Below are 24,632 nucleotides of genomic sequence, written 5' to 3'. Positions count from 1 at the left end.
AAGTTCAGCAGACAGAAAAGATTCAGTATGGACAATTGGCGATTTTAATTCCTGGAAACTTTCCTTTAAAACCTCAAAATGTTACCTCTGAGAACCTACATAGGGCATCAAAGTCAATGCTATTTGCATAGAAACATAAGCCTCATAAGTAGTTTTAAGATTTTTTTTCCCTAAGAGTCATAATAAACTAAAGGAAACGACATTAACTTCTAAGAAAATATATATGCAAACCAACACATCTAAAATGCCCATTTTAACATGAGATGCATATTTAAAACCTGATAGCTCAGTTGATTAGGGACAATCTGGTTCCTGGGACAGATCGGTGACAGGAGAAAACTGACCCCCACAGGCTGTTCTCTGTCCCCCACACATGCACATGGCAGCACACACATGGATGAATGATGAAGAGATACAAATGCTATTTTTAAATTGAGATATTTTGCTTTTTATCGTACATTTTCAAAGTGTAGTTTGTTTTATAGCAAATCTTGATTCACACTAGCCACACGTGAATGCTGGCTGCTGCGTGGAACACAGGTCTAGGTGCCCACCAATCTCGAGAGCAATGGTGGCTTGTCACCCCCCGGGGGTCGCATGTCAGATACTTATATTATGACTCATAACAGTAGCAAAATTACAGTTCTAAAGTAGCAATAAAATAATTTTATGATTGGGGTCATCACAACGTGAGGGTCACTCATGCACACAAAGGGTCACAGCATTGGGGAGGTGGCGAACCACCGCCCTGGAAGCTTTGCAGGTTGTAAATGGACAAACCTGAGATTAAGCCCTGGTGCCACTTACATGTGACTTCAGGTCTCCCTTTACCTGTTGAGATGTTACAAGGAATGCATGCTTATTCATTACATTGTAGTTGCTGCTGCCACTACTTCAGGAAGACATGCCCTTCCCATCCTGGGCTTTTGTACCCTTGGAGACTGACGATAATTCTTTCTCGCTATAGTTTTCTCTCACACATTTCCAGTAAAATTAGCAGCATAGGGCTTTTCTCAATAATTCAAGCAACTGGACTTTTTAAAATTCCTACCCCGGTTTCAAAGGTTCCAGCTATGTATCAAAGGTTTCTTCAATAAAAAAATTGGAATAAGCAAAATAAGAAAAAAAACAAGAAATAAAAAAAAATTAAAGGAAATAATTACAAAAACTGGAGAGAAATGAGACTCTGAGAGAAAATGCACCTATGGGGAAATGCCAGGTCGAATGGGTTATGGCTCATTCTGCTTACATCTTCCTGAAGCACCCCAAATTAGTTGCCTCCTTTTCCCCCCTTTTTAGGATGGGTTCCTATTAATACTGAGCAAATAAGAAAAAAATCCATAAAAGCATTCATTTCTGGTTCATCATCTTATCCATTGAAGATTCGGGTTCATTTAGTGTCCTCATTGTGGACCTAATGACACGGCCACTTCCTCCAGTCCATCTCATCACTGCGGCAAGTTTTGTAGGTTCGAAACCGGCTTACTGAAAGGACTAGCTCTCACGGTCCAAAAGCAAGCTGCCACCTCCTTTGTTTTGCTTTCCTTCCTTTGTAAGTGCAACGGGCTGGCTCGGCATTTCATCTGAGAGGCACTGTAGATGAAACTGGAAAAACTGGAGAATTATATTGAGTTCAGGAAGGACCCGGACCCTTTGAGATGCCATGAGCTCCAATTTCACACGCAGCTACCCTAACGGGAGTGGTTTATAATGAAAGCAGAGGGTCTGGGGAGGTGCTTCAGAGGGCACCCGCATCCAGGGCAAGCAAAAGGAGCCGAGTTTGGATCCCCAGAATCCGCATAAAAGTAGCATAATGGCACACACCTGTCACCCCACACTAGTAAGACAGGGTCAGCAGGGGCCCAGGGCTCACCGTGGCCAGACTAGCAGGGGCCCGGGGCTCACCGTGGTCAGTCTAGCAGGGGCCCGGGGCTCACCGTGGTCAGTCTAGCAGGGGCCCGGGGCTCACCGTGGTCAGTCTAGCAGAAAGGCTGTCTATAGGTTAAGTGAGACACTGCCTCAAAAAATAAGGTAGAACATGATACAAGAATATACCCAAACTTGACTAATTGGACAAGGTCACACGCAGGCACACATAAAATAAAAAAAGAGACCTTTCTTTCCTAGGTTGCTTTTTGTCAGGATATTTTGTCATGGCAACAGAAATAAACTTAGGACAACCATTATATACTTTAAAAATTAGTAATCATTTTTTATATTTCATTGCTGAACTCATTTAAATACATTCAAACACAAAGCTAAAATATATAGGAAAAGAGACCTGCCCAGTACGAGGTGTTATTTGGGAGAAAATATTCCCTACTCCTAATTTTGGTATCTGGAAAATTTAAGTCAAATGAGTTTAGTTTTAGAAAATTCTAATTCCTGTGGTTTAGTGGAGATCATAGCTACATATGATTTTTAATAGTTTGCACGATGTAAATGCAAATTTTACTATATAGCTGAACAAAGTTGCAATGAAGTTTCCAGACGTGTCTTTTCAAAAAAGAAAGCTAAAATATTAACTGACCGTAAGTATATGTTACTAGTTAGTCTGCTAGTACACAGAATGGAATCTATACCCTTTAACATCATCTTACAGTAGGTTGAAGACATAGAAAATCAGGAAAAATGCATTTACTTGTAAAGGTTTAGTAGGTATATTTTAAGATTTAATTTTATTTTGCAATTGTATATGTGTGTGTGAGGGTAAGTGCCCAAAGAGCCAGAAGAAGCCAGAAGAATGTGTCAGATCCCCTGGAGATTTGACAGTTGTGTCCTGCTGACTGAGGTGAGTGCTGGTACAGAGCAGCATACATTCTAAACACCCGAGCCCTCTCTCCCAGAACCCAGGCTTTAAATATGTATGACCTGGAACCACATGTGAAATATCCATTTTATGTAGGTCACAAATGTGTTAACTTTATCTCTTCTCTACTTCCGTGTAAAATTCCATGCTATTTATCTTCTATGTAAAAAATTCCCCTTTTGTCGTAGTTGTTATGAGAAGAACATTTATCATAAGGCTTGTAACTGTTTGCTCAATTTGGAAAATAACCAGGCCAGCTTAAAGATAAACAATTATATTTTTAATTGTTATAAGGGGAAACTCACGCCACAAGAATGGGAAGTCCGAGTTCCGCTGCATCCCGCTGGAATCACCCAGAGAGAGTGCACCTGGTCCATCCTAGTTTTCTTCCTGGGCTCCAGGTAGCCGCACCTTAACTAGGTTCCACTTTTTAAAGGTGATTGGTTAACAGAGCTTCCTCCATCAAAGACTAGCCCTCTTAAAATATCAAGTGCATGAACAGAACAGCGTCTCTACCCACAGGCACAGTGCTGCCCAGTAGACATTCAGAATGCAGACATTTTCATAACCCATGCATGATGCACAGTGAACATCTCTCCTCCCCTTTCCCCTCTATGTCCCACCCTGGAAACTGCATTCCTACCCCGCACCAATGAGCTTACTTGTCTTAACCACCTCACATAAGTACAAGTACACAATAAGAAGCAATTTTCACTTTGTGGCATAGAAACACAAAGAAGTAAAAGTCATTGCAGTGAAAAACAGCTGGTGATTTTCGGACCTGGTTTTAACATTAGTAACAGAACAGCAGTGGGGTATTTGTGAAAGGCAGCCATCGACGGAATAAAGCCGGAATACATCCAGATGAGTTAACAAGTTGACTTTTTCCCTTCAAATGACTATTTCTCTGGGGGGGGGGTGGTGGTGGTGGTGGAAGAACTCATTTGTACACAGCAGGACAAATTCTAGATTTGCTTAGCAACATGGTCAACAGTCGGGTTGCAGAATGGCTGGACAGGAATCTCAAGGCTGGTTGGAACTTTCTACCTGTTGATGATGGTCGTATTTAAGCAAGCTTGACTTTCAAGTTATTTGCTTCCATAGTCCTTTGAGCAGGATATAGGTCTTGCGCAGAAAGCATATTGTAATTACATTTGTTTCTTTACATGGTTTCATGAGACAGACCCTCCTATAGGCCAGGTTGGCTTGACCGCATGGTTGTCTGCTTCTGCCCATGGAGAGGGCTGGAATTACAGGTATGGGCCACCACCCCCGTTTTCAGTGAGGATGATTTCTGCAGGTAGACATCCAAGAATGACTAATTTTGTCCTTTTATTTTTCTATAGCAAGTACGATACATGATGACCTCTTCCAAGTTCTAAAAAGTGTATTTTCGTGGAGGCTTTTGGGATCTTGTAAGTTACCAAATAACTGCATTTTACCAATTCACTGGAGTTTTAAAATACCAGGCAAAAAAAAAAAAAAGCACTTCTAAGGAGAAGTGTTCCCCTTGACAGACAGATGAGGACATTAAGACAATTGTCCTCCAAATTTAATCCACTTGGAAACATTCAATAAATTTGCTATGATGGCTGCTTACTATAGAAGGAGGATTGGTGGAGTCTGAAACTAACTTAAGACTGTAGGAACTGAGCTGAGACCCTGAAGCAAGCATAGGATATACTTCTCTGAAGAAACGCAACAGCAGGAAGCCCCCCATTACTTCGTCAGTGTTCAAAACCTAAGCAAACAGGTAAGAGCTCTTGAGATTTGTTGTAAAACTAAAGAATTAAACATACAATGTTAAATATATCCACCTAGATTTATACTTAATACTACTGTCATGTGATTTAATATATTAACTTTGATAATACAATAGCCTTTTTTTTAGCTTACACTTCCACATTGCTCTTTTTTTATTTATTCATTAAAGATTTCTGCCTTCTCCCCGCCACCACCTCCCATTTCCCTCCCCCTCCCCCATCAAGTTCCCCTCCCTCATCATCCCTAAGAGTAATCCGGGTTCCCTGCCCTCTGGGAAGTCCAAGGACCACCCAGCTCCATCCAGGACTAGTTAGGAGAGCATCCAAACTGCCTAGGCTCCCACAAAGCCAGTATGTGCAGTAGGATCAAAACCCCATTGCCATTGTTCTTGAGTTCTCAGTAGTCCTCATTGTCCATTATGTTCAGCAAGTCCGGTTTTATCCCATGCTTTTTCAGACCCAGGCCAGCTGGCCTTGGTGAGTTCCTGATAGAACATCCCCATTGCCTCAGTGTGTGGGTGCACCCCTCGCGGTCCTGAGTTCCTTGCTCGTGCTCTGTCTCCTGCTCTTGATTTGGACCTTGAGATTTCAGTCCGGTGCTCCAATGTGGGTCTTTGTCTCTATCTCCTTTCATCGCCTACATGTTTTTCTTTGGGTTCACCTTCTTAATTAGCTTCTCTAGGATCACGCATAATAGGCTCAACGTCCCCTATTCATGGCTAGGCCCAAATATGAGTGAGTACATCCCATGTTCCTCTTTTTGGGTCTGGCTCACCTCACTCAGGATAGTGTTTTCTATTTCCATCCTTTTTTTTTTGTTGTTGTGCTGGGCTATTAGATTAGGTCTTTGGTTTTGTCTCCACCTAGTGGACATTTTGGTCTTTTTCATTAAACTACAAAGAGGATAAACCAAGTACCCCATTTTTACAGCTAAAATAACATATTGTGTACTTTTTTAACCAATAATTTATACACAAAAGAATTTGAAGTGGCATACACATATTGTGATTGGAAATTTTAAGAGGCAAAGCCATAGAAGAGAAAAGAAATAAGCTACCTAAATTAATGCAGCTACTGCAACCAAAAATTTACCTCCAGGTTTTTGATGTTGGGGAAAAGAGGAAACAAGAATTGTGTGATTCCTTATTATTTAATCAAATAAATGACATTGTTTTTTATGAGTAAAATTTCAAACAAGCTTTTGTTTTATAACTAAAATATGCTTAATTGTTAGCTTGTGGAGATATACCACACACACAACAAAGTTTAGAAACCTTGACAAAATGTACAAACCTTGTAGCTACCCTCAGATCAAGATGCAGAATACAGCTGGGGTCCCTAAAACCTGCTTTACACCCCTCAGTGTTTCCTTAAAGCTAGCCACTATTTTTACCTCATCGTCTTTACTTTTTATTACACCATTGAATAATTTACAATGTGCAACATCACATCTGCGGGATTCTCCTACATTTCTACATAAAGGAGTTTGCGCTTTTTCCTTGTGATGTTCTAAGAACACAATGATTAACAGGTGCACCTTGTTTCTAATTCCTTTATGAGTCTTTGGGGCTCTGGTGAATGGTGTCGCTGGGAGCACTCTACTGTGTGGCTTTGGTGCCCTGCTCCCCAGTTTAGTACATGTCTGATATTAGGACTGTGATATTAGAACATTCCTCTTTAGTAAAAGCAGGAAAAACAGCTCTTCAAATTAGTCACATAAATTTACACTTCCGTTTTTGACAAACTCTCACTGTGCTGCCTCAGCTGGTCACAAACAATCCTGCCTAAACCTCCCTGGCCAGCTCAGATGGCACTCAACAGTAAAGGATGAGAGCCCAGCTGCCATGTGCCCTCCAACCGTTGCCACTGCTGCGGAAACTGTTTCCTGTTTGTTGGTTTAGCAGCCAGGCTAGCTTGGGGGAGGTAACAGCTCCTTGCCGTTTCCATTGCTTGGCCTGGTGACAAATGTGTGGGACAGTGTCTCAGTGTCCCTCAGCTGTTGGAATCTCATCTGTCGTGTGTTTACTATACGCCAGAAGTCAAGGTTCAGGGTTTTTTTTTTCCAGATGCACATCCAATTTTTTTTATTTTTCTTTGATTTTTTTCGAGACAGGGTTTCTCCGTAGCTTTTTGGTTTCTGTCCTGGAACTAGTTCTTCTAGACCAGGTTGGCCTCGAACTCACAGAGATCTGCCTGCCTCTGCCTCCCAAGTGCTGAGATTAAAGACGTGCGCCACCACCGCCCGGCTGCACATCCAATTTATATAACATCCGTGCCAAGAAGGTTCTTCTCTCTCAGTCGCACCCCACACCCACACCCACTTTTGTTTATATCTGGTGCTCATACATGATTATTCTATCCCACCAATGTGGTTTAATGATTACAAACACGAAATTAACAACCAAGAATAAAAGTGGGGGCTGGGCTTTGGTGGCGCATGAACTCGGGAGGCAGAGGCAAGCGAATGTCTGGGCGCAAGAAATGGCAGGTGTGCAGGGCACACGTGTGCAAAGGTTTGTTCTGGAATTTAAAGATGGAAGTCGGGCGTGGTGGCACACTTCCTTAACCACAGCTCTTGGGAGGAAGGTGGACCTCTTGTGAGTTCAAGGTCAACCTAGTCTGCAAAGAGAGTTCCAAGAGGGCTAGGGCTACACAGAGAATCCCTGTCTCAAACAAACAAAGAAGAAAACAACAACAAAAACCGGAAGAATAAAAGTGGTTGCAACTGGGATTCAGTGAAGACAGACATATGGGGCAGGGTGGGGGGGGGGGGTGGAGGCGGAGCCCGGGGCGGGTGGAGTGTATCCTGAATTTGTTAAGAGACTTACCGAATTGTTTAACTTTCTAAAAAAGTAATGCAACTTTTTAATGACTTTTTTAAAAAAGGAGATAACCGCTGCTTCAAACAAACTCGATTTTCTGACTCATTTTTCCAATTCTGTAGGTTCATCACCTGTAAAATCGGTGACTTTGTGCGCTGACACAGACCGTGAGTATCGAAGTGGTAAACTACAGTTGTTTAGTAATTTACAGCTCCTAAATTGTGAATTTATAGTACGGAATCACCGGTCCCGGGCCTGTGGCCCATCCCAGCACTCATACCTTCCCTGTCCCAGCTGGTGACCAATTCTTGGGGCTTTGGAGCAGACTTTGCTGAGTCATACCCCAGTTTTGTGGCCTTGGACACTTTCCCAAAACTTTGTGGCTCTCGGTTTCCCAGTCACACAACGGAAGCACCTCTCTTGAGAAACCGGGTCCTTTGAGTGGGTCTGTATCTAAGGAGTCGCAGCGCCTGACTGCACGCGGTGTGTCGCCGTCACTCGGGTCCTAGGAGAAGTTAACAGAGCCCTGGAGGCCCGGAGCATCCGCGGTCACTATGGCAACCTCAGACGCCTCGCGTTCCAGAGCAGCGGGTGTCGGAGTTGAGAGGCCTGGTGGGCCTGGGCCCGGGAGACCCCAGTAGCATGAGGAGGCAGGAGGCGCTGGTGGGGATGGCAGGGACGGCAACGGAGGCGGGCCGCGACGGGGAGCAGCCTAGGCCCCCAGGGCTGGGTCGTACCGGCGGCCCCCAAGAGCCCCGCCAACCATGTAAGTTCAGCTCCAGTTTCAGGCTGTGGCCGTGGGGCCCTGGGGCTGTGGGGCTGTGGGGATCAGTGACAAGGCTGAGGACCCCAGGGAGGAACTGGATGGAGACCTGAAGATTTCTAGGGAAGGGGTGGAGAGCCGCTGTTTGGCAGAGAGATAAAGACGCTGGCAGAAAGCACCCCTGATCTCTTCAGGCCAAGGGTGTAGAAGGAAGTCTTTTCCCCTTCATCACGGACTCCTGAACCCAAGCGCTGGATATCACCTTCAGCTGAGATGGTTCATAAAGGCATTGATTTTTAAAGGGACCGTGAGCGCCCTAACACAGCTGTCAGGAATGATGGGTGAAAACAGGGCCAAGGAGGAATGTGAGCAGCTTCCCAGGTGCTGCTCAGGGCCTCTTTGATTGCCTCTCTGGTGAGGGAGCCTCCAGAAGCTCTGGCTAATCCCCAGAGGCAATCAAGGAGGGGGTGTCATTCCCCAGGTTCCATCCAAATTTTATGGCTGATCTGAAAGTTTTTCTGCAGGACAGATTAGACTGGCTGAACGACTGACTGGCTGGCCAGTGAGCTCCAGGGATCAATATGCATGCCACCACACCAGGCTTTTCTTAACATAAAACATAAACAGTTATTCTCACCCACAGGTAACTGTGAGAAAAAGAAACACAAGTAAGATGCTTAGGTTAAAAAAAAAATCAGTATTAGCTGTTGTTAGAAGTCAACAAGCCTGCCAAACCTTACTCCAAAACAAAGCCCAGAGCTACAGGGGTCTCTGCAGCCCTTCCCCTGCCCCACTGTCCTGCACATGACAGCTTGTTAACCAAATCAGTGGAGCAGCTGAGACACAGTGTGTGGACTTTTTCTTCTTTTCTCTGTCTCCTGTCCCTCTCCCTCCCAACTGCCCTTTCTCCTCCACAGTTTGCTCTGTGGATTCCGACTGCCACACCACAGTCTGCCAACGAGCAGGCAGCTCTCTCTCTGTGCTAAGGTATCAACTTAGCCTCCTTCCCTGTCAAGCCATTTCCTGTGAAGGTCATGATTATTCAGAGAAAGCCTAAAACAGGATAAAGTAAGGCTGCTTTCTACTTCCATGAACCCCAACCTTTAGGAAACAAGAAAAAGAACCCAGATGTGTCTGGTTGTACCTTTTCTGAGTCTTCACCATCAGAAGTGGGGCAGGGTTACTACCCAAAGAGCTTGTCACCTTTGGGCCAGTCTGCACTCAGTTCAAGTACACTTCTGCTCTCTGTTGGTTAACTGGGAGCGAGAGGAGATGCCTGCCATATCTTCGTGAGATTAACATCAAGTCTTAAATATCTAAAGACTTTGCTTGAGTTCTCCACGGCTCTTTGAGTTGTGACAGGAAGCCCTTGTTCTCTGGTGGTTGAAAGGCTGCGTGGACAGACAGGTCTGCAGCAGCCCGGTGCTGTTCTACCTCAACACACCTCTGCTGTCCATCCCTTACGCCAAACTCGGCTCTAATATTCCAATGGGTGGAACAGAAGGACTTCTGCCTTTATGTGTTGATGGCCGGCTTTAAGAGACAGATATTAAGCCACCATTACACAGCAATTGTATGCAAATATGCAAATGAAACAATAAATGAAACAAATGAGAAAAGAAAGGCTACTAGGCAAAAAAAGAAAGAAAGAAAGAAAGAAAGAAAGAAAGAAAGAAAGAAAGAAAGAAAGAAAAGACAGTTCTAGGCTGCAGAGCAGGGACCGCTTCTCTAGGAACCGAATGCACTAAAGCAAGAGGGGCAGTTACTTCAGCAAAAACTCAGGAGAGAGACTGGTCAGGGAGAGGGGACATGCAAAGGTGGGATCAGGTGAACTGGCAATGGGGCACTGAGCACAGAGAAGCCAACAGTGAAGTCAGTCTGAAGACACACCCCAGGTCCTTTTAGGGTTCTGTTCTCTGGAGAGAGCAGAAAGAATGCTGCAAGGCACTGGGGACAAAGGCCAGCCCTGGGCTGGGGCAGCAGTGAGAGATGGGGCTAGCCTTAGAGGCCACAGAAAATCCTGGACCTTAATCTGTGATTCATGTCTATGGATCTAATCCCTTGTTTATTTTCAGATTAATTTTATTATTTGTTTGTGTGTGTGTGTGTGTGTGTGTGTGTGTTTGAGAGAGAGAGGGACCACAGAGTTCAGAAGAGGGCATTGGGTCCTCGGGGGCTGGAGTTCCAGGCTGTTGTGAGCTTCCCTGTGGGTGTCAGAAATAGAATTCCAGTTCTCTACAGGAGCAGCAAGCACTTGGTTGATGAGTCATCACTTGTAGTCTTATGGAAGGAAAGCTAGGGATGCCAAGGAGGTGAGACTGGGGAGGCTGGCCTAAACACTTGCTGTGCAAGCATGAGAAGACTGAAATCTGAGTGTCCTCTCACCTCCACATACATGCTGGAGCATATTGATGTTATACACACACATACTCGTGCATGCACGCATGCACACACACACACGTATGCATATGCGTGCACATGCACACAAACACACACACACATCTGTACTGTAAGATCCAGACACAGATCTGTCTTACCCTTTGCTCTGTCCTCGTCCCCAAAGGAAATGTCAGGAACAGAGCAGGTCTTTAACCAGCAGTCACACGGTGGTGCAGGCCTGTATTCGCAACACCAGGAGGCTGAGGCAAGATGGTCTCAGGTTCTACAGCAGGCTAGGAAACACAGGAGGACTTTGTCCCAAAACAAAGCCAACATCCAGCCCCATACCCTTCCTTATTAATAACTGAAAGCTCTCGGAGGTCATGAGGATGTTTCACGTATTTCCTCATCATACCTAAGAGAGACCCCTGAAGCTTACTCCCCACCCTCAGGAATTACATGGAAGTATAAAGTCCTCCAGAGCAGAAGTTGTGACAAAAGAGATCATCCCAAGAAAGAGTCTGCAGGGCAAGCTGTCTGCTGTCTCTAAGGAATGGCACACCAGTTTTTAGAAAGCTATTCATATAGGAATAAGTGCTGGAAGGCTGGGCAGGGTTGGTGATAAGTCAATTGTGAATACCTTTCCAGGGAAGACATTTTTATACTGCGAGCCCCATAAGAGAATCAAGGAGGTTTTGGAAGAAGAACTTTACATCAAGAGGGATGAGTGCCACGTGAAAAGTCCACCTGCAGGTAATCTTAGCTACAAGGAAGTATGTTTGCTAAATGACTGTGAGGTTGTTTATTTGCTGGCAGGGTGGTTAATTTATTCGTGATGAAATGATAACTTACACCAAGAGAAGAATGTTCCTGGGAAATCATAAAACTTTTTTTTTGCCTCTGTCCAAATATAGCACTATGTAGTGTAAAGTGAATTAGATCTTCAATACATGTTTTTGCTGTCCATACTTGTGAATGGTGTTCTTTCTAATTAATAGTAAGTAAGTAGAACGTTTGCACAAGCCTGGGACATACAGTAACATCTTCAGATCATCAGCACAGATTTGCAGGGGAAGCAGAGATTCCCAAATGTTACATTGTTTCGCTTACCTAGGAGCTTGTTAAAGCAGCTTCCTGGCGGGGAAGCCTTGAGTACCAAGTTCTCAGGTGATTGGCATTACTCCTCAGAGACCCTCCCTGCCAACACTGTTCCAGCAGTGTGAGCCACTGAACTAGGTCAGATCTCCCAGGGATCTCATTTTAGAAAAACACAGTTCTTGAGTGACGCAACTGGTCACTGATAGCTCTCGGGATAGTTCATGTGATGCCTACACTTCCTCACAGACATCATTCTCAGATGACTGGCACCTCGTGTCTATGATTCCTTTCCAGCCAGGATCACTGAGAGACTGTTTCCAGCTTTTCAAATAATCAGGCTTTCATTACAATGTTACTGGGGCCCTGAATTTGCTAGAGGAAATAACCTAGGTCAGCAAGGTGGGGTAAAGTACCTGCTGTGAAAGAAAAAGCCTGTTGACGTCGGAAGTTCAGTCCCTGGAACCCACAATCCCTAAAGTTCCTGCATGGTCCTGGTGTACCATACCCTGACAAAAGTGACGTCAGTGGAGGAAGCTTACATAACTCTCAGTTCTGAGTCAGTTCACAGTGAGGACATCAAGGCAGGAACCTGAAGCAGCTAGATACATCCACAGTCAAGAGCAGAGAGAAAGCGCCTGCATGCATGCCCACTGCCCAGCTTACCCTCTGTAGTTGAGTCTAGGACCCTAAGCCCAGGGGATGATGTTTCCCAGCGTGTGGCTGGGTCTTTGCATGTCAATTAGCATAATTAAGACAATCTTCCACCCACATAAAAATCAGGTCGACCTGATTTTAACAATCCCTCATTGAGATTCTAGGTTGTGTAGAGTTGACAATTAGAGCTAATCATTACACCATAGAAAGGTGGAGAAACAACCAACTCCACAAAGCTGTCCTGTGCTCCGCATGGATGCTGCAGACACACACCCATCATGCACACATACGATACCAATAAAAAGTAAAATAAATGAAAGAATCATGAACCTCGGACTTCAGGGTTCAGGGACCTGGTTGTCTTCTGGGTGGACTGTTCTGGAAGGTGGGGCTCAGTCCCTTTAGGAGTTTCTAAGAAGAGATGCTGGCAACCTCAAGGCATATCATCCAGACTCCAGCCCATTTACGTTTCTAAGTAGCCGTAGTGTTTACTTTGGGACTGACTGTATCACCAATGACACAGCGCATCTTCAAGAAAAGCTTGGCGTCTACTCTCCACACTGTGAATAGATGTAGAACAGCCTGCCCAGCCTATGTGCACTATGTTCTTGGTGATTAAGCAACTTTTTCCAGAGTTATTATAATAGTTTGGATTCAGCTTTATTGTTTTTAAGGATCACATAGAAGCTAAATAACATATTTGCCATTCTCTGAGGAGGAACAAGTGTTGTATCTTTCTTACGGAGTGCATTTGACTGTGAGACAGCCTAAGAGAAAAGGAAATAAATATTCATTTTTCTCAGTGTTTTCAAATATTCACTTAGCATTCTGTTGTCTGGGTTGCATTTTTATAGCACCCAACAGAGGGCACCCAAAGGGATTATTTTACCTAGAAAACTCTCTGAATGTTTTAAAGGGCACCTCCAGGATAGGGAACTAGCACCCAGAGAGGGTGACAAACTCTTCCTGCCTGGCAGCACTATGGACAGCCCCTAACTAGCCACTGGGCCTTCTAGCAGGGAGTGCAGGGTCACTGATCTTTAAATTCCCGACAACAGCCATAGCTACTCCTTCCCAAAGACACACATCGTCACAACAGCCCAGATTCTGCATCCAGCTTCCAAGTATGCAGTAGGAGCTCTCTGTGGACACTAAGAGTGAGTTCACGTGGCAGGTTGCCTCGAGCCTGTACTCATCCTTTGGCCCTCCTCCTCCCTGTTATAAGTACACTGTGGTCCCCGAGAGTTTGAAAACATTTCCAGATAGCAGATAACTGAAATCCAAGTGGCTGTACCAGCTTGCATTCCCACCAGCAATGTTCCCTTTACCCCACATCCTCTCCAGCATAAGTTGTCATCAGTGTTTTTGATCTTGGTCATTCTTATAGGTGTAAGATGGAATCTCAAAGTTGTTTTGATTTGCATTTCTCTGATGACTAAGGATGTTGAACATTTCCTTAAGTGTCTTTCAGCCATTTTAGATTCCTCTGTTTAGAGTTCTCTGTTTAGGTCTGTACTCCATTTTTTATTGGATTATGTGATCTTTTGGTGTCCAATTAATTTCTTGAGTTCTTTGTGTATTTTGGAGATCAGACCTCTGTGTGATGTGGGGTTAGTGAAGATCTTTTCCCATTCTGCGGGCTGTTGTTTTCTCTTGTTAACTGTGTCCTTTGCTTTACAGAAGCTTTTCAGTTTCAGGAGGTCCCATTTATTAGTTGTTTCTCTCAGAGTCTGTGCTGCTGGGGTTATATTTAAGAAGTGGTTCCCTGTACCAATGCACTCAAGTGTACTTCCCACTTTCTCTTCTATGGGGTTCACTGTAGCTGGCTTTATGTTGAGGTCTTTTATCCATTTGGACTTGAGTTTTGTGCATGGTGACAGATGTGGGTCTATTTTCATTCTTCTACATGTTGATATCCAGTTATGCCAGCACCACTTGTTAAATATGCTTTCTTTTTTCCATTTGATATTTTTTGCTTCTTTATCAAAGGTCAGGTGTTTGAAGATGTGTGGATTGATATCCGGGTCTTCTATTCAGTTCCATTGGTCCTCCTGTCTGTTCTTATGCCAATACCAGGCTGTTTTCAGTACTGTAGCTCTGTAGTAGAGTTTGAAGTCAGGGATTGTGATGCCTCCAGAAGTTCTTTTATTGCATAGGATTGTTTGGGCTGTCCTGTTTTTTTTTTTTTTCCAAATGAAGTTGAGTACCATTTTTTTGAGGTCTTTGAAGAATTTTGCTGTGATTTTGATGGGCATTGCGTTGAATCTGTAGATTGCTTTTGGTAAGATTGCCATTTTTACTATGTTAATTCTGCCTACCCAAGAGCATGGAAGGTCTTTCCACTTTCTGGTGTCTTCTTTAATTTCTTTCTTCAAAGATTTAAAGTTCTTGTCATACAAGTCTTCCACTTGTTTGGTTAGAGCTACTCTGAGACATTTTATGCTGTTTGTAGCTATTGTGAAGGGTGTTGATTCTCTGATTTCTTCCCCAGCCCTTTTATCATCTGTGTACAGGAGGGATACTGATTTTTTTTTGAGTTAATCTTGTATCCTGCTACATTACTGAAAGTGTTTATGAGTTGTAGAAGTTCCTTGGTAGAATTTTTGGGATCACTTATGTAAAATATCATATCATCAGCAAACAGTAAGAGTTTGACTTCTTCTTTTCCAATTTGTATCCCCTTGATCTCCCTTTGGTGTCTTATTGCTCTAGCTAGGACCTCAAGAACTATATTGAATAGATATGGAGAGAGTGGACAACCTTGTCTTGTTCCTGATTTCAGTGTGATTGCTGGGAGTTTCTCTCCATTTAGTTTGATGTTGGCTATTGGCTTGCTGTATATTGCCTTAATTATGTTTAGGTATGTTCCTTGTATCCCTACTCTCTCCAAGACCTTTATCATAAAGAGGTGTTGTATTTTGTCAAATGCTTTTTCGGCATCTAATGAGATGATCATGTGGTTTTTATTTTTCAGCTTGTTTATATGGTGGATTACGTTGACAGATTTTCATATGTTGAACCATTCCTGCATCTCTGGGATGAAGCCGACTTGGTCATGGTGGATGATGGTTCTGATGTGTTCTTGGATTCGATTTGCTAGTATTTTACTTAGTATTTTTGCATAAATGTTCATGAGTGAGATTGGTCCGTAATTCTCTTTCTTAGTAATGTCTTTCTGTGGTTTGGGTATCAGGGTAATTGTAGCCTAATAAAAAAGAGTTTGACAATGTTCCCTCTGTTTCTATTGTGTGGAATAATTTGAGGAGTATTGGTATTAGTTCTTCTTTGAAAGTCTTGTAGAATTCTGAGCTGAAACCATCTGGTCCTGGACTTTTTTTGGTTGGGAGACTTTTGATGACCGTTTCTATTTCTTCATCAGTTATAGGTCTGTTTAATTTGCTTATCTGCTCTTGATTTAATTTTGGTAAGTGATATTTATCCAAAAAGTTGTCTATTTCCTTTAAGTTTTCCAATTTTGTGGAGTAGTTTTTCAAAATATGACCTGATGATCCTCTGTGTTTCCTCTGTGTCTGTTGTTATGTCCCCCTTTTCATTTCTGATTTTGTTAATTTGGATATTCTCGCTCTGCCTTTTGGTTAGTTTGGATAAAGGTTTGTCTATTTTGTTGATTTTCTCGAAGAACCAACTCTTTGTCTCATTGATTCTTTGCATTGTTTTCTTTGTTTCTATTTTTTTTTTTATGAGACAGGGTTTCTCTGTAGCTTTTTGGTTCCTGTCCTGGAACTAGCCTCGAACTCACAGAGATCCGCCTGCCTCTGCCTCCCGAGTGCTGGGATTAAAGGCGTGCGCCACCACCGCCCGGCCTCTTTGTTTCTATTTTGATTTCAGCTCTCAATTTGATTATTTCCTGCTGTCTAGTTCTCTTAGGTAAGTTTGCTTCTTTTTGTTCTAAAGTTTTCAAATATTCTGTTAATTCACTAGTGTGGGATTTTTCCAGCTTCTTTATGTAGGCAGTTAGTGCTATGAACTTGCCTCTTAACACTGCTTTCATTGTGTCCCATAAATATGGGTATGTTGTGTGGTCATTTTCATTGAATTTTAGGAAGTCTTTAATTTCCCCCTTTATTTCTTCCTTGACCTATTGGTGATTCAGGTGAGCATTGTTTCATTTCCATGTGTTTGTGGGTTTTCTGGAATTAGTATTGCTGTTGACTTCTAGTTTTAAAGCATGGTGATCTGATAAGGTACATTGGGTTATTCTAATTTTCTTGTATTTGTTGAGGTTTGTTTTGTTACCGGGTATGTGGTCAATTTTTGAGAAGGTTCCATGAAGTGCTGAGAAGAGGTATATTCTTTTCTGTTTGGATGGAATATTCTATAGGTGTCTGTTAAGTCCATTTGATTCATAACATCTGTTAGTGCCCTTTTTTCACTGTTCATTTTTTGTCTGATTGACCTGCCCAGTGGTGAGAGGGGAGTGTTGAAGATTCCCACTATTAGTGTGTGGGGTTTAATATATGATTTAAGTTTTAGAAGTGTTTCTTTGACATATTGAGGGTGCCTTTGTATTTGGAGTCTAGATGTTCAGTATTGAAATTTCCTCTTGATGGATTTTTCCTGTGACTAATATCAAATGTCCTTCTTTGTCTCCTTTGACTGATTTTAGCTTGAAGTCTATTTTGTTAGATATTAGCATAGCTACACCCGCTTGTATCTTAGGTCCATTTGATTGGTATTTTTTCCCCAACCTTTTACTCTGAGATGATGTCTGTCTTTAAGGTTGATACGTGTTTCTTGTATGCAGAAGAGTGATGAATTCTGTTTTTGTATCCAATCTGTTAGCCTGTACCTTTTTATAGGTGAGTTGAGTCCATTTACATTAAGGGATATTAATGACCAGTGGTTTCTACGTCCTGTTAATTTAGTTTTCGTCATTGGTGATGTTAATTTGTGCATTTTTTTTCTTCTTCGGGATTTGCTGTAATGAGATCATCAATTGTCTGTTTTTGTTGGTGTAGCCATCTTTCTTGGGTTGGAGTTTTCCTTCTAGTATTTTGTGTAGAGCTGGGTTGTGACTAGGTATTGGTGAAATCTAGATTTGTCATGAAATATCTTTTTTGTCCTTCTATGGTGATCAACAGTTTTGCTGGGTATAGTAGTATGGGCTGGCGTCCGTGGTCTCTTAATATCTGCATAATGCTTACCATGACCTTCTGGCTTTCATTGTCTCCACTGAGAAGTCAAGTGTAATTCTGATAGGTCTACCTTTATATGTTACTTGGCCTTTTTCTTTTGCAGCTCTTAATATTCTTTTTTTACTCTGTATGTTTAGTGTTTTGATTATTATGTGGCAAGAGGACTTTTTTTTGGATTCAGTCTATTTGGTGTTCTGTAAGCTTCTTGTATCTTCATAGGCATATCTTTCTTTAGGTAGGGAAAGTTTTCTTCTATGATTTTGTTAAATAAATTTTCTGTGCCTTTGAGTTGAACTTTTCCTTCTATACCTACTATTCTTAGGTTTGGCCTTTTTATGGTGTCCCATAATCCATAAATATTTTGGGTTAAGCTTTTGTTAGATTTAATGTTTTCTTTAACTGATAAGTTCATTTCCTCTATTGTATCTTCAGTGCTTGAGATTCTCTTTTCCATTTCTTGTATTCTGTTGTTCATGCTTGCATTTGTGGTTCCTGATCTTTTTCTCATGATTTCTGTTTCTATAATTCCTTCGGCTTGTGTTTTCTTTATTTTTTTCTATCTCAGTTTTCAAGTCCTGAGTAGTTTCTTTTATATGTTTGAGTTCTTTTTCTTGGTTTTCTTTAAGTGATTTGCTGATATCTTTCAATTTTGTGTTTGTTTTTTCCTCCATTTCTTTATGGTAATTTCTAATTTCATCTTTAAGAATTTCAAATATTCTCTTGAGATTATTTTTTAGATCATTTTCTTCTGGTTCATCCATATTTGGTTGTTCAGGTCTTGCTTTTGTAGGGTCTTAAGGTTTTACTGGTATTGTGTTGCTCTTTGTGGTGTTGTATGTGATCTTACCTTTTCTACTCATCTTTTCCTCTAATAGGTGTGGTTGGGGCTGTCTGGGATTCTGTTGAATAGTCTTCTAGGTGCCAGTGAATCCAAAGCGCAGATGGTTGTTCCTTGTGGTACAGTCAGAGTCACAGTTTTAGTTATGCCATTGGTTATTCCTGTTCCTGGAGGTAGCTCAGTGCTCCTGTGCTTTGGTTTGCTCCCTTGGAGTTTACTGTCTCAGGCCTACTTTGGCCTAGGCTGCTGGCTTTGATCTGTTTCTGTAAATCTTGGTCTGGCTCTCCTCCTGCAGAAGTTCCTGGCTTGGAGTTGGACCTGTTGTGGTGGAGATCGCTGACTCTGGATCTGGTCGCTGACTCAGTCCTGATCTGTCCATGTCCCAGGACTGGGTTTGCTCCTAGTGGAGCTTGTTCTAATCCAAATACTTGAGTGGAAGCCATGATAATTAAGGAGTTCAAAGTCATCCTTGGCTACACAGAGGGTTTGAGGCCAGCTTGTGTTATATTAGACCTGGTCTTAAGCAACCAGAAAAGGTGGGCTGGAGAGATGGCTCAGCTGATAAGAGCATTGACTTCTCTTCCTGAAGACCAGGGTTCAATTCTCGACACCCACATGGCAGCTCACAGCTGTCTGTTACTCCTGTTCCAGGGAATCTGGATCCTGTAGGCAAAATACCAATATATATGAAGTAAAAATAAATATTTTTTAAAAAACAGAAGAAAAAGAACTAAAAAGGGGGCTGGAGATACAACTCAGTCATAGAGAACTTGCCTAAAATACACAAGGTCCTGCCTGGGTTTGATCCTCTGCCCCCCAAAGTCGTATCAGATCTGTGTATCTACAATGTATACAATTTAACCCCTTGGGTTATTACATACCAACTGGCAGGCCAAGGGCCTAGAAGTCACTGAGCAGAAATTACAGTCACTTGAAGTTTTGCTTTCCCTGGTCAAAGCTCTGAACATGTTTACACGGGGAAGTATGGCTCCACTGTCTTCCAGACCCTCCCACTCATCACTCAGTCCACACACAGCCAAGAGGATCAAAAACATACTTTTAAAGATAAGTTTAACTTCCCCGTAAAATCAACCTGGAGACTGGCTAGATTCTCTAGGGGTTAGGGAAAGCATGTGTGGTCTTATCATTTTTCAATTTAGAATAAAAATGCACAGAAAAAGGTCTCTGAATTGGAATGATCAAGGACACGAGGAAAGAAAAGATCTCTAGGAGGTACTAGGAGAGGATTTGGGTCTCTAGTGCCTGCTACTCTTTTCCCTTCCTATTGGGCATGCCAACTCTGAGGCCTTCCTGGCTCCGCCCCTGCCTTGTCATCCTGCTACCTTCTTAAAAGTGCCTGCATGCCTGGAACACAGAGAGGTCACTTCCCCCAGGAGGGGAGCTGCCTCTCAGGCCTTCAGTGCCTTGTTCTTCTCGAGTATTTCAGCTCTGGTAACCTCTTCACCCAAGTGTCTCATCAATACATTGTTGTCTATAGCTTCTCTCTCTCAGCCCTCATCTTTGAAAGCAGTGATCACTTATGCACAACTGTATTTCACTTTGAGGTTTTAACTACTTCTTAGCATCTGCGTGTATATTCTGAGTGTTTTCTGTTCAGCTGTAACCTTCAGTGCACCTCTAGGTGGATCAGGAAGAACAGAGCCAAAGCTGGACGGTGAACACTTTGCAATCCAGTTTGCTGTGGCTGTCTGCAGAAGCCTGGCTCTAGAGCCTACACTGCTTTCCACCTGCTAGGGCTTCCCGCCACCACCGCCGCCTCCACATAGGGCAAATCTCGAGCTGTTTTATTGATCTCTCACAAGCTGTCTTCACCTGCATTTGGGAGCAGCGGCTGGGAGGAGCAGCTCTCTCTAGACAGGACAGAAGAGGAAACTGGCTTGAGAGGGAGGAGAGATTTAGGTGAGATATGAAGAACCGTTTTAGTTTTGTAAGATCTCAACAGGAGGCGATTGTAAAGTCTTCCTCTAAGGACCTAGAGAAAGGACGGCACTCATCTTGATTGGCGGCTTCAGCTACACACACACACACACACACACACACACCCTGCCAACTGATGTAGCACTCAGCTTGGCAAGCCCTCCCGCTGCAGCCCTGGAGTCTGAGGTCTGAGTTCACCCTCAGACAGCAAAGTCCCTGTCTTTGTGAAGACCATAGCAACTCTCTGTGTCCATTTCATCCACATCTGAGAAGAGCCTTCCAAGGTGGGATTATTAGGCCCACTTCAAATCTAAGGAGCTAGACACAGTGGGTTAAAACAACTTGCCCAGGGCTTACGGTTGGTGATGGGCGAGCTGGGCCTGAGGCCCCACTCTGTTCTGAGCCCAGAGATTGCACTCCTCCTTCCTAGGCATTATTTACAGCAGAATCTTTTATGGAGGGACCAAGTGTCGCGAGGGTGTCAGTGAGACTACTCTGGGTGGGAAGCCCTGGGTCTGTGAAGAGTATTCAGCAATATAATTTACATGCTCAAAATCAGACCAAGAAGCCATAGCAGCTCACCTGAGCTCACTGATTCAGTCAGCGTGGGTTGCGCCTTCCTCTGTAGTTAAATTGTCTTAGGGTTGCTGTCTCTGTGATAAATTCCATGACCAAAGCAACCTGAGGAGGAAAGGGTTATCTGTATAACTCTCAGGTCACACTTCATCAGTAGGGGACGTCAGGGCAGGAGCTGATGCTAGGCTGTGGAGGGATGGGCTTGCTGGCTTTCCCATAAGCCCCAGCGCCACCTGCTCAAGTTTGGCACCACCCACAGTGAGCTGGGCCCTCCCTCACCTATCACCAATCAACAAAATTCCCCCACAGTCCATCTTCTTGGCTGAGGTTCCTCTTCCCAGATGACAGGCTGTGTCACACTGACATAGAAGTAGCCAGCACAGAAGTTAAGGAAATCCCTAAACAGACAATTTAGGATGGATTCAAGCACAAAGTGCTGACAATGCTACGGCATGTGCTGATGTGCAGACATTCTCCTGCCACCTGCCAGGTGACAGTGCAGACCCCATTTCCCAGGGGCTCAACACTCTAACAGCAGGAGCCAGTGAGCGCCCATGGAATTTTAAGACACACCTGGAACTTTAAGACACACCTGGCTCATGGTTTTTAAGAGATTCTTCAGTCTTGTAAATGGTTTTCTTTTTTTTTTCTTTCTTTTTTTTTTTTTTTTTTTTTTTTGGTTTTTCAAGTGGATTTCTCTGTGTAGCCCTGGCTGTTCCTAGAACTCACTCTGTAGATCAACCTGGCTTCAAACTCATAGAGATCTGCCTGCCTCTACCTCCCCAGTGCTGGGATTAAAGTCGTGTGCCACTGCCTGGCTGTGGTTTCCTCATCTGTGGAAATATTTCTTCTTATTGAAGGAATTAAATTAGAATCAGATATGGAAAACCGAATATTATGCAGAATTTGTTTTATTTATTCTTGATTCTTTTGTTCTGCAATATATGTTACTGTATTGACTTTTTATGTCTTTGTGGAGCCTTGAGCTTAACAGCATGTTGTGGTTTAATTCCACGCAGTAATAGATGGATGCATGAAACATATTAAAGATTAAATAGATGAGAAAGTCCTAGGGTGGCTTGATTAAGTCAAATATACCTTTACCTGATGAATTGAAAGCATAATCATCAAGGAAAAGACGTTTGAAACGCTTCGTGCTGGGAAGGGAACGCCCCACTCACTCTCACTGCCTTGTTTTTAACATGTTCACAGTGGCCCTGGATGGGATTTGGAGCATCAAGAGGAACCTGCCTGTGGGAGGCATGATGCCAGGACAGCAGAGCAGAAACAGTTCACTCCCCCAAGCCAAGTACTACTCGAGGCATGGAGGACTGAGAAGTAAGACCCTGTACCCTGGACTCCCACGGGTGCCCCAACAAGCGCCCCAGGGCTAAGAACCTCAGCTGAGTCGGCCTCCCCAGCTTGCTTCTGTCAGGTCACACTTTGTCATCCTGGGACTCAAGCAGTCCGGCTAAGCAGCATACCTCTACAGACACCAGAGAGTTCACACCTAGGCTTACACGTCTATTTTCTTTACTTCTTATGCACAAGAGTTTCTTGTACACAGCCAGGCCCTCAGGAGGAATCATGTGCTTTCCCATCTTCTAAATGTGATGAAGGTGAGGGAAAGTCTCCTGTCTGCATCCTGTAGTGTCTCCTTATTCTTGGCACATGTCAGCTGTGGTGTGCTCTTCAGAAGACAGAAGCTTGGAGACAAGCCGTGCTCATCCTCCCTTTCCTAATGTCCACGTGTCATGTATCTGCAGCAGAGTGTGGAAGAGACAGGGCTCTTGACACGGCAGCGATGCACAGCTAGTGTGGGGACCATGGAGCTGGCACATGAGTTCTGAACATCTGTCTACACTTGGGAGGGGACCCTGGGGGGAAATAGCAGCACACAGAAGCCAAGCATGGTGTCCTTTTCCCCCTTTCCTTTCTCTCTTTTCTTTCTTTTAAAAGATATTTTAGAGGTGTGTGTGTGTTTGCTAAGTACCCACAGAGGTCAGAGGTCAAAACACGATTAGCTGTTTTGGAGCTTGAATTAAAGGCATTTTATGATGTAGCTGTTGGGATCCAGACTTTGGTCCTAGATTAGACTAGTGCACACTCTTACTCTCTGAGTCGGCCCCAGTGTCTGTGCTCTTAACTGGGATAGGAATCATCCCAGAAAATGCTCTAAACACCATTGTTTCAGATTCCTAGCATTTTATTTAAGCATTACACCAACCGTAAGGAATAGACACAACCTACCTTTCAGATGAGGACACCAAGGCACAGAAAGGCTGAAGAATTTACCTGGTCTACTTAGTATTAAGTGGAAATGCTTGCTTTGAATCCAGGAAGCTCACTCCAGAGCCCGTGCCCTCCACCATGAAGTGCTCCTGTGCCCAGAGCCCAGACACTGGGATAGCTACTGATCCTAAGGGACGTGTGGGCACAGCACAAGCGCCACAAAAGCGGAGGCTGGGGAAGGACTTGTGGGACATGAACGACGCAGGTGCTGAGAACTGAGACATAAGATTAAAGGACGGAAATCAAAGGAGAAAGCCATGGAACATGGGTTGGCAATAATAAAGCAGTTGCCATTGCTTACCACACGTGAGGCAGGACAGCAGGCAGTTCCCATGGCTGTACAGCTCACATGTGGAGCAGGACAGCAGGCACCCATAGCTGTACAGCCCATGTGATCAAAAGTTGAGGATGATAAGCTCCACCTCCCTGGTAAAAAACTTGGTGGTAGGAAGGACATGGTGATGCCTGCTCTGAGAGCTAGTGGAGTGGAAATCACCAGCCTATGCCCCTCTGACTTCCAAGACTGTACCGTAACCACTGGCCATCCTTACAGAGATTCTGGTCACTGGATGGCAAGGTGGAACCACCAAATCACACAGTTGTGGTTAACCAGGCTCAAATGCCAGGGCTGTGGCAAGGCAGTATTAGATTCTGAGAGGTGAGTCCATTTACAACCTGCAGAAAAATCAACGCTTTTAAGCAACCTGATTTAACCTGTAATCCCCGGAGCTTGCTGGCCAGCCAGGCCAGCAAAATCAATGGGCTCCAGGTTCAGGGAGAAACCCTGTCCCAAAGAATAAGGTGGGGTGATATGGGATTCCCCTCTGTATACTATGAATATGTTCTATTACCATTGGTTATTAAAGAAGCTGTTTTGGCCAGTGGCTTAGTAGAGTAAAGCTAAGCAGGAAATCTGAACAGAGGTATAGAGAGAAAGTAGGAGGAGTCAGGGAGATGTCAGGTAGCTGGTGAGCCGGCCTCAGGAGCTGGACCGTGGTTTCCTGGTTATAAGGACGCATGTGGCTTTCCCATTCTGCTCTGCATGTGAACCACTATGAGAATTCAGTCTACCCAAACTTAGAGCGAAATGGGGTTAGAATTAAACCCATTTGCTCACATGTTCTTTTCCTCACTCTAGGATAAGATGGACACATCCCTCCACAGAGATGGACCTGGCATTCTCCTAATGTCCAAAGACAGAAGAATCTTGAGCTTGTTTCTCAATTTAAGATAAATGGAAAAAAGTTTCTTAGTCTGTAATACCAATATACAAATCATTCCAAAGCCATAAAATACTATTGGGAAAATGTGCTAAGAAAAATATACTCATTTTTAGATTTCACAGTTGTGATGTATTAGCGTCTGTTCAGCGTATTCTATTAAATGAATCAAACAAAGGCACAGCTCTTCTTCATTTCAAATCAAACATTATAAAACTGAAACTTTACCTATAGTGTAATGGTTAACCCGGTTCCTGTTTGGTATAGAGGTGATCCGGACATGGGTGACACGGAGCAGAACACACAGTACCTCCTGAGTAGTTA

General features: G+C 43.5%; 1 protein-coding gene across 1 annotated transcript; it reads left to right on the top strand.

Annotated features, from left to right (window-relative positions):
• Positions 1 to 7,898: 7,898 nt before the first annotated feature.
• C4H11orf97 (chromosome 4 C11orf97 homolog) lies at positions 7,899 to 24,632 on the top strand. The gene is made up of 4 exons (XM_057768632.1): positions 7,899 to 8,160; positions 11,185 to 11,289; positions 22,009 to 22,134; positions 24,227 to 24,632. The coding sequence occupies exons 1-4, from the start codon at positions 8,037 to 8,039 to the stop codon at positions 24,229 to 24,231; spliced, it is 360 nt and encodes a 119-aa protein (XP_057624615.1). The 5' UTR covers positions 7,899 to 8,036; the 3' UTR covers positions 24,232 to 24,632.

The sequence above is a fragment of the Chionomys nivalis genome, chromosome 4 (assembly GCF_950005125.1).
Source record: "Chionomys nivalis chromosome 4, mChiNiv1.1, whole genome shotgun sequence".
NCBI lineage: Eukaryota > Metazoa > Chordata > Mammalia > Rodentia > Cricetidae > Chionomys > Chionomys nivalis.
The sequence above is the reverse complement of the archived record's forward strand: the minus strand, read 5'-3'. Positions and strand labels throughout refer to the sequence as shown.

Bases quoted from the DNA above. Each gene is read 5' to 3' on its own strand.
- C4H11orf97 (XM_057768632.1), top strand. From the start codon at position 8,037: ATGAGGAGGCAGGAGGCGCTGGTGGGGATGGCAGGGACGGCAACGGAG. The intron at 8,161-11,184 runs GTAAGTTCAGCT...ATACCTTTCCAG, and splicing joins CCAAGAGCCCCGCCAACCAT to GGAAGACATTTTTATACTGC. The intron at 11,290-22,008 runs GTAATCTTAGCT...ACATGTTCACAG, and splicing joins CGTGAAAAGTCCACCTGCAG to TGGCCCTGGATGGGATTTGG.